General features: G+C 45.1%; 1 protein-coding gene across 7 annotated transcripts in view; it reads right to left on the reverse strand.

The window, feature by feature from the left end:
- The window catches only part of nf1a (neurofibromin 1a), a 321,789-nt gene extending 312,193 nt beyond the window's left edge, over window positions 1-9,596 (reverse strand). For all 7 annotated transcript variants that reach the window (XM_070856992.1, XM_070856995.1, XM_070856993.1 and 4 more), the window contains exon 1: window positions 9,277-9,596. In XM_070856992.1, coding sequence (XP_070713093.1) covers window positions 9,277-9,336 — 60 coding nt within the window. In that variant the 5' untranslated portion in view covers window positions 9,337-9,596. The remainder of the gene's footprint in view (window positions 1-9,276) is intronic.
- Window positions 9,597-9,992: the final 396 nt, after the last annotated feature.

Here is a 9,992-nt window from a genome sequence, read left to right on the forward strand (position 1 = left end):
TGCAAATTAGAATTTTCACGCTTGGTGGGGAGGGTACAGAGGGAGAATTGGAGCTTGTTAACCACAATTAAGTCTCGCCTGACACATGGAACCCAGAGGGGGAAAAAGATGACTGCACAGTTAAGACTGCAGTTGTGAACACAACTCGAGCAAGAAATTATTTGCCGTACACCAATAGGTGCTGAACACTTGCAGTAACTTCTATACACAACATTTATTCTGGCTACAGAGAATGCTGGAAATCTTAGTGGGTCAGGCAGCATCTGTGGAGAGAAAAACAGAGTTAACATTTCAGGTCAACAACCTTTTGTCAGAACTGCTGAATCTTCAAAAAGAGCACATTCTTAAGCACTGAAAGGGGGAGGGGATATCTCTGTCCTCGGACTCCTCCACTGTTCCAATGAAGCTCAACGCAAGCTCGAGGAACAGTACCTCATCTTTCATTTAAGCACTTACAGCCTTCTGGACTCAACATCAAAGTTCAACAATTTCAGAGCATAATCTCTGACCATCTTTGGCTCCCTTAACTCCGCCCCCCCGCCACCCCCAACCCACCCTACATCATCTTGTTTTTTTTTCCTCTTTGTCTATAATGCCAGCTGGTCATTACTACGCCATTCACACCCTATCCAGATTAATCTTTTTCTAACCCATCATTACCATTTCAATTCAGTCCATCATCCCGTTTGTCTCTCTATCCTCTCCTGCCTTACACCCTATCACAGACCTTCCATTTTGCTTCCTTCCCCTCCCCCTTGCAACACTTAAGAATGCACTCTTTTCGAACATTTGGCAGTTCTGTTGACCCAAAACGTTAACTCTGTTTTTCTCTCCACAGATGCTGCCTGACCCGCTGAGATTTCCAACATTCTCAGTTTTTATTTCAGATTCCAGCATCCGCAGTATTTTGCTTTTGTATTTATTCTATCTACTGCAGTATGGCATCAGTAATACAACCAGGAGGAACCACTTAATAAAGAAAATGGTGGGGGAAGGACATAAATTGTGCATTAGTACGAAGGGTGATTTGAATAAAATGGAGTGCGGCATTTCTGCTTTCTAGCTCAACTACTTAAGAATCAACCCACTTTGTGGGTTTTGGGAAGTCCTGCTGGATTTGCAGTCTCTGCTTTTGCCTCGGGGAGAAAACAGGAGGGTGGTATTATATGGCTTCCAAAAAACAAACCAAATAAGAACACCGTAAAAATGGTTGTAGGTTCAAGTCCCACTCCAGAGACCAGAGCACAAAAATCTAGGCTGATCAATGCAGCGAGTGCTGAGGGAGTGCTGCTCTGCCGGAGGTGCTGGCTTTCGGATGAGACATTAAACAGAGGTCCCGTCTGCTCTTTCAGGTGGACATAAAAGAACCCCTTGGCAGTTGTTCGAAAAAGAGCAGGGGAGTTACCCCCGGTGTCCTGCCCAATATTTATCTCTCAATCAACATCCCTAAAAACAGATTATCTGGCCATTATCACATTGCTGTCGGTGGGAGCTTGCTGGGGTAAGGGACTTTGGCTTGTTGAAGGGATGCACTTGTACTGGGGTAAGGGACTTTGGTTGGGGGAGGCAGCACTTGTGCTGGGGAAGAGACTTTGGCTGGGGGATGTATCCTTTCTATGTTTGAGATGTGTTCTCTCTGACTTCTGAAGTCAAAACAGATCATGCTACAATGTGCAAAGTTAGGCTGGGCAGAATAAAAACAGAAAATGCTGGAGAGGGAGCAGAGATAATGTTTCAGGTCGAAGGTCCAGAAGTACTGAGTCCGAGATATTGCACCCTTATTCCTATCTCAAATCTGCTGACTCAGTACAAACCAGATACCTTGCTAGTATTTATGGCTCAGTTTCAAACTGGGCATTGCAAATATCAACTGACCCTTTGGAGGAGTAAATTGCCATTACTGGTCACATATTACCAAAGAAGTTAGAGATCGGCAACCCCATGATTTTTCAGTAACTGCAAAAAAATGCAACTCATTTGAGCCACGATATTCAGCAAAGCATTTACATCATGTATGGTCCATTATCCACTGCAAACCTCCATTACAAAAATGATTTGCGCATTTTAAGGGTAAGTTTTTAAATGTAGGGAGCATGCTCATAACGTGTTACACAAACTTAATGATTCCTTGCTGGGGTACTGCTCCATTAGCACCAGGTGGTGTCGAATACCTCACCCAATTGGCCATTCACGCAAGAGCCAAAACAGCTAATGTTGACCAGCTGGTCAACCTCAGGGGCCTCACAATCCTGTAACTACTGGACTTCATCTTTCTATTCGGAATAAATATTTCCATGTTGTACACAATGCAGTCATAACTGGGGAAACTTGACTACTCGACTGATTTATTTACAGTTTCAATCTCTATTATTTTCCTCCAGATATTTTTAAAAGACATAAATGTCTAGCTGCTTTAAAAATAACATAATAAATCAATTACTTTTACCAAACTTTTGGTGTCAAAACAGCACATCAGCAAATGCAACTCCAGGCAGATGCTTCATAAAATAAATTGTGATGCTATTACTAATACGATAGCAAAATAAAAGTCAGAGCGCATTTCTTTGTAAAATAAATGCATTTCTGAAAAACTAAGGTTTGATACAATTACCACAAAGGTATCAGATTAGATTGCTGGTCCATCTCAAGCTAGCTGAAAGAGATTAAGGAAAAGAACGCAAACTAGCCTCCACAATCCCAATCTGAGAAAGAACAAATCAAACAGGTTTCCACTCATGACAGCTGCAATCATTTGTCAGCACGATACTGCCAGTTATGATGCCCTTCCACAGCCAACAGACCTGATGACACTCACTATCAAAAAGGAAAGAACTTGCATTAATAAAGCATCTTTCACGACTTCAGGACGTCCCAAAATACTTCACAGCCAATTCAGTACTTTCTGAAGTGTCACTGTTATAATGTCGAAAAAGATTGCAACCAATTTCCACATAGCAAGGTCCCACAAACAATGATAAGATAAATGACCAGTTAATTTGTTTTCATGCTTTTGGTTGAGGGATGCATTGGCCAGAACACCGGTAGCACTCCCCTGGTCTTCTTCAAAATAAAGACAGACTTGGATTTATATAGCACCTTTCACGATCACCGGACGTCTCAAAGCGTTTTACAACCAACGTAGTACTTTTGGAGTGTAGTCACTGTTGTAATGGAGGAAATGCGGCAGCCAATTTGCGCACAGCAAGCTCCCAAAAACAGCCATCATAGGCAATCCCTCGGAATCGAGGAAGACTTACTTCCACTCTTAGAATGAGTCCTTAGGTAGCTGAACAGTCCAATACGAGAGCCACAGTCCCTGTCACAGGTGGGACAGATAGTCGTAGAGGGCAAGGGACAGGTTTGCTGCACTTTCTTTCCGATGGCTGTGCTTGATTTCTGCATGCTCTCGGCGATGAGACTCGAGGTGCTCAACGCCTTCACGGATACACTTCCTCAACTTAGGCGATCTTTGGCCAGGGACTCCCAGGTGTCAGTGGGGTTGTTGCACTTTATCAGGGAGGCTTTGAGGGTGTCCTTGTAACGTTTCCTCTGTCCACCTTTGGCTCGTTTGCCATGAAGGAATTCAGAATAGAGCGCTTGGTTTGGACAATGTGGCCTGCCCAGCGGAGTTGATCAAGTGTGGTCAGTGCTTCAATGCTGGGGATGTTACCCTGGATGAGGGCACTAATGTTGGTGCATCTGTCCTCCCAGAGAATTTATAGGATCTTGCGGAGGCATCGTTGGTGGCATTTCTCCAGCAACTTGGGAGTCTTCTGTACATGGTCCATGTCTCAGAGCCATACAGGAGGGTGGGTATTAATACAGACCTGTAGACCATGAGCTTGGTGGTAGATTTGAGGGCCTTGTCTTCGAACACTCTTTTCCTCAGGCGGCCGAAGGCTGCGCTGGCGCACTGGAGGCGGTGTTCAATCTCATCAATATCTGCTTTTGTTGATAAAAGGCTCCCGAGGTATAGGAAATGGTCCACATTGTTCAGGGCTGCGCTGTGGATCTTGATGACTGGGGGGCAGTGCTGTGCGGCAAGGATAGGCTGGTAGAGGACCTTTGTCTTGCGGATGTTTAGTGTAAGGCCCATGCTTTCGTACGCCTCAGTAAATACTATGTCCTGGAGTTCAGCCTCTGAACGTGCGCAGATGCAGGCATCGTCTGCGTACTGTAGCTCAACGACAGAGGTTGGGGTGGTCTTGGACCTGGCCTGGAGACAGCGAAGGTTGAACAGCTTCCCACTGGTTCTGTAGTTTAGTTCCACTCCAGCAGGAAGCTTGTTGACTGTGAGGTGGAGCATGGCAGCGAGGAAAATCGAGATGAGAGTTGGGGCGATGACACAGCCGTGTTTGACCCCTGTCCAGACATAGATTGGGTCTGTCGTGGATCCATTGGTAAGGATCACGGCCTGCATGTCATCGTGGAGCAGGCGGAGGATGGTGACGAACTTTTGGGGGCATCCGAAACAGAGGAGGATGCCCCATAGACCCTTGCGGTTGACAGTCAAAGGCCTTTGTAAGATCGAAAATGGCCAAGTATAAGGGCTGGCGCTGCTTCCTGCATTTTTCCTGCAGCTGTTGCGCTGCAAAGATCATGTCCGTTGTGCCCCATAGGGAACGAAATCCGTACTGTAACTCCGGGAGGAGCTCCTCAACCACAGAGAGAAGACTGTTGAGGAGGACTCTCGTGACAACTTTCCCAATGGTTGATAGCAGGGAGATTCCTCTGCAGTTGCCGCAGTCAGACTTGTCCCCTTTTTTGAAGTTGGTCACCATCATTGCATCTCAGATCGCCCGGCATGCTCTCCTCCCTCCAGATGAGAGAGATGAGGTCATGTATCCGCGCCAACAGCGCCTCTCCGCCACACTTTAGTGCCTCAGCAGGGATTCCATCCGCTCCCGTAGCCTTGTTGTTCTGGAGCTGTCTTGTGGCTTAGGTCTGATTGCAAGATGGCTTCCTTGCTGAACAACTACCATCTTTCTGCCATACAGCAACTTCCCACCTCCAGCTTCCCCCCCTCATTGTCTAAATCTCCCCTAGCCCTAATAGACCCTACTAGGGGGTCTTGGTCACTTAAACCCCTGCTCTAAACCCAACCCTGCGAATCCCAAAAACAGCAATGTGATAATGACCAGATAATCTGTTTTTGTTATGTTGATTGAGGGATAAACATTAACCAGGACACTGGGGATAACTCCCCTGCTCTTCGAAATAGTGCCATACGATCTTTTATATCCACTTGAGAGCAAACAGGGCCTCGGTTTAATGTCAAAAGATGGCAACTCCGACAGTGCAGCATTTCTTCAGCACTGCACTGGTGTGCCAGCCTAGATATTTGTGCTCATGTTTCCTACATTACAACAGTGACAACACTCCAAAAGTACTTCATTGGCTGTAAAGTGCTTTGAGACATCTGGTGGTCGTGAAAAGCGCTATATAAATGTAAGTCTTTCTTTCAAGCCTCTGGAGTGGGTCTTGAACCCACAACCTTCTGACTCGAGGCGAGAGCGCTACCAACTGGGCCACAGCTGACACTGTCAAATAGTGCTATGGGATTCTTTATATCCACCCGAGAGGGAAAGACAAGGCCTCATTTTAACGTCTTATCCGAAAGAGGATCACCCCAACAGTGCAGCCTCCCTCAGTACTGCCTTGGACTGTCAGCCTAGATTATGTGCTCATATTTCTGGAGTGGGGTTTGAACCCACAACCTGAGTCAAAGGGCAAAAGTGCCACCACTGAGCCAAGACTGCTACACATGAAAAATAGCCAATCGGGCAAGCTCCAGCAGTGCCACCAGTCCTTTATATCAAGGGTGGCAGAAAAAACACAAAATAAACCAGTTCTTCAAAAAGAAGTGTGTTGATACTTTACATCAAAAACAATTGCAACATACAGGCTTGTAATTGGTCATGTCACAGAGCAAAGTCTTTTCTCCAACTCATGATTCTATAACTTACTTCCACAGTTTCTTTTTCATAATTACCAACAGGTTTATAAGTGATTCCCCAGACTACAAAAATATTCAATTATTCCCCCAAAAAAGTCCATCAAATGTTACACAACAGTTATGTAATGACCAAATGTAATCCGTCGGGCGGGCCACATTGTTCACATGCCTGACACAAGACTCCCAAAGCAAGCACTCTACTCAGAACTCCTGCACAGCAAGCGAGCTCCAGGTGGGCAGAGGAAACATTTCAAGGGCACCCCGAAAGCCTCCTTGATAAAATGCAACATCCCCACCGACACCTGGGAGTCCCTAGCCTAAGACCACCCTAAGTGGAGGAAGAGCATCCGGGAGGGCGCTGAGCACCTCGAGTCTCGTCGATGAGAGCATGCAGAAAGCAAGCGCAGGCAGCGGAAGGAGCGTGCGGCAAACCAGACTCCCCACCCACCCTTTCCTTCAACAACTGTCTGTCCCACCAGTGATAGAGACTGTAATTCCTGTATTGGACTGTTCAGTTACCTAAGAACTCACTTTTAGAGTGGAAGCAAGTCTTCCTAGATTTCAAGGGACTGCCTATGATGATGAATGACCAAACATGAGATATAATAATATTACGCGTCAACAGCCAAAACGCACGTGACTTTTTTTTGGTCTGCCTCGCTTATGCAGATACTTATCACAACACACAGATAATCCAGGACATATCCTCTATTCCATATGCTTACAACAGCAAAAAAATCATCGTCTCTCACATTGGAATGGTTCAATTTCTTATGACTGTACAATTTCCTGTAATGAAAGTTCAAGTCAAAAATTAATATGCCGCAATTTTTTTGAAATATCAGCCATTTCTACCAATTCATACCATTTGATGTATAAACACTAATTATTTTAGCATTCTTGCTGGACAACAGTTACACTAAATATCGAACTTTACAAATGTAAAAAGATTTGGTTTTGCAGAGTGTGCTTTTTTTTTTAAATCAGATTTTAAAGTATCAGTTCAAAACAAACATACATTACTGAAAAAAACATTCAAGTTGCACATGCCTGTATTGACTGATAAATGTTCTTAAATCATGCATGGAGCAAAATAATACTGTTTAAAAAAAAAAATCTTTTATCAGCATTTTCAGGCATCGCTTCCTGAGACTGACCTGCTCGAGAGATTTCAAACAAATGTCAAAATGAGAATACCATCAGCCTTGGGAATGGTTCAGTGAGTTGCTGATCTATACAGACCAAAAAGATCTCCAATTCAAGCTCTAGTCTATGTCAAATATGATGACCTCAGCTGGTCAAAAGTACTACAAAGTGACCTTGGCACCTCTGCCTTCATGGGGGTTGTGGGGGGGGGGGGGGGAGAAAGAGAGAGGAGTGGAAATCAGCCAGACCACTATCCAATGAACCTCTGCTGGAAGTCTGCACCAAACAAAGACAGGAGTGGACTTAGCTGTGACGCCTCACAGGTCAAATAACCCATCCATGCTTAAAGTCAAACTTCACCGATGAAGAATGGCCAGTTGGACAAGGCGCCTGGCGCTGGTACCCCATGAGTCAATGCCTTCAGACAGAATATTTGCAAGAACAAAAAACCTTTCAATTTCCATTCCACAACTTTCTGCCTAATTCTCTTTATTTTTGATAAATGAATCAAAACAGAAGTTACTGTACTGTAGTGCCGTAGAATTGACCTCCAATTATAAAAATACAAGCCTTAAGACATTCAGCCTACTCTCCATCCCGCCAAAATATACCGGAACAATGTAATTTGTCATTTGCTCTAACATAGGTGCATTACTGTATTTTAAATTGCAGAAGTTGCTAGTAAGTCGCAAGATGTAACATGCATACCCAATACCTAATTTTTCTTAAATTCTGATCTATAAAATATTTAATACGCAGTTCAAGTTTTTAAAAAAAGATAGGAAAACAATCAACAAATTGTTCCATTTACATCTGTCCCTATCTCCATTTTTCTGACGATAAAAAACCTTGGCCTGGAGTTTCCGCAAGGTTGTGCTGGTCTTTTCGGCGCAATTTACATGAAATCGGTAAAACCAGCAAAAATTACATTCAGCACAAATCAGTTTTCTGCGATCTATCGCGTTAGGTTAAAAATGACCGTGTTACAATCTGGCCTGGTCACAAAACTGGCCATTCCCCGAGATTGAAGTAATCAGCATTGCGAGTTTCCGCAAATAATGCCCATTTACAGGCCTTTGAGAAAGCTCTAAAAGTTTTGCTTTTTCCAGTACAAGGACACATAGGAACGTTCTAAAAGCTTCTGAATACAAATTTTGTTTTAATTTACTAAAAAATTGACTACTGTACACATCCAGTACTATGCAAATTAATTTGAGCAGAAACTTGAGCAAAATTGGTGCGATTTTGGCCGCATTTTGCACCCAGATCGCCGATTGCACCCAAAGCTGAAATTCTACCCTCTTACGTTTGACAAAATATTCAGATGCTTCGAGTCAATAGCTTTCTAGTTAGTGATGCCTAACTCCACTTTAAAATGTTAACTAACTTCAACATGTTTAAGCAAGCTTTCCCCCAAAATCTTCAATTGTCAACAAAATCAGCAAAGTGCAAACCATAAAGGGGGGGGGAGAGAGGATGGGGGGAAATCAACATCATCTTAACTACAAGGTCTGCAAACATCTAATGCATCGCCTCCAAAATGAACTACCACAAAAGCCCAACATCACCTCTGCTAAAAAGCAAAGCTGCATTAATAACTGCACTGATCGGGGTGGGAAAGTGCAAATTGAAAGCAAAACACACAAGTTCAAAATCTAGTGAAGGGGTGGACGGTTTGATAAATACACAGGGAGTGTCGACCCAAATAGAAGGGGGGGGGGGGGGGGGAGAGGGAGAGAAAGAGAGAGATTGAGTGATGTTGGGGAGGATTGGAAGGGAACCGTTCTGTGTGTGTGTGTATATATGGGGAAGGGTGGAATTTTCTTTGATTATAAAACGAGAGATTAATAATCATTGGAGAGGGGGTGGGAGTGGGGATTTTTAAAGTGTGCAGGCCCCTTGGCTCCTGCTGTCTACTTTACCAGGGTCCCTGGGACCCAGCCCTTCAGAGGCCTCGACTGACTGGGCTGCACGGAAAGCCACCCACCCCGAGAAAAGCAGAAACAAACGGGACACCAATTTACCTCACAGAGAGGGATATATTAAAACACACACACACACACACACACAACCGCGCTCGCTGCAACAACAAATAAAAGTCATTACGAAAAAAAAAGAAATACAGTAACCGTTAGCCAACCCCCTCCCTTTTTACTTAATTGTTTTTTTTTTACCTGCTCGTCGAAACGCGTTATGACGGCTTGAACCCATTCCACCGGCTTATGAGCCGCCATGCTCGGCTTTCCCCCCCTCCCCCGCCACCTCCTCCCCCTCCCCCCGTCTCCTCAAAAAGGTGAAACCGTTGGTTTGTTGTTGTGGAGAAAGGGGGGGGGGGGTATTTTCTTTGGTGAGGTGGGGGGGGGGGGGGTTGTTGCTGCTGCTGTTGTTGTTGTTAAGTCCCTCCCGGTTTATGTGCTGGGGTTTTTTGTTGTTGTTTTTTTTCTTCCTCTTCTTTTTCTCCGCCGCTTTTTTTTTTCCTCTCTTTCTTTTCCCCCCCCCAAACCCCCCCCTCCCGACTTTCAGCCTCTCCACATTCAGCAGGGCACGGCGGCCATGACACCAGCCGGAAGTCGGGATTTTTTTTTTTCGCTCGTTCGCGCATGTAAAGTGACGCATGCGCGGCGCGGGCCCGGCCCGCCGTTCATTAAGAAAACCACGGGCGGTTACGTCATCGCCTGCCAGGCACCGCCCCCTTTTGCTTCCCCCCCCCCCCCACACACACCCCACTCGCCTCCGGTAATCCACGCGCACGCGCACAAAGCTCTCGGAAGCCCTTTTTTTTCAATGGAGCGAAAAAAATCGAGAGAGAGAGAGAGAGAGAGCGAGCGAGAAACGCTGGCAATGGCAATGGCAACAATTAAAAAGCACACGCTGTCAATTTGGAGCAATC

This window comes from Pristiophorus japonicus, chromosome 16 (assembly GCF_044704955.1).
Source record: "Pristiophorus japonicus isolate sPriJap1 chromosome 16, sPriJap1.hap1, whole genome shotgun sequence".
Classification (NCBI taxonomy): domain Eukaryota; kingdom Metazoa; phylum Chordata; class Chondrichthyes; family Pristiophoridae; genus Pristiophorus; species Pristiophorus japonicus.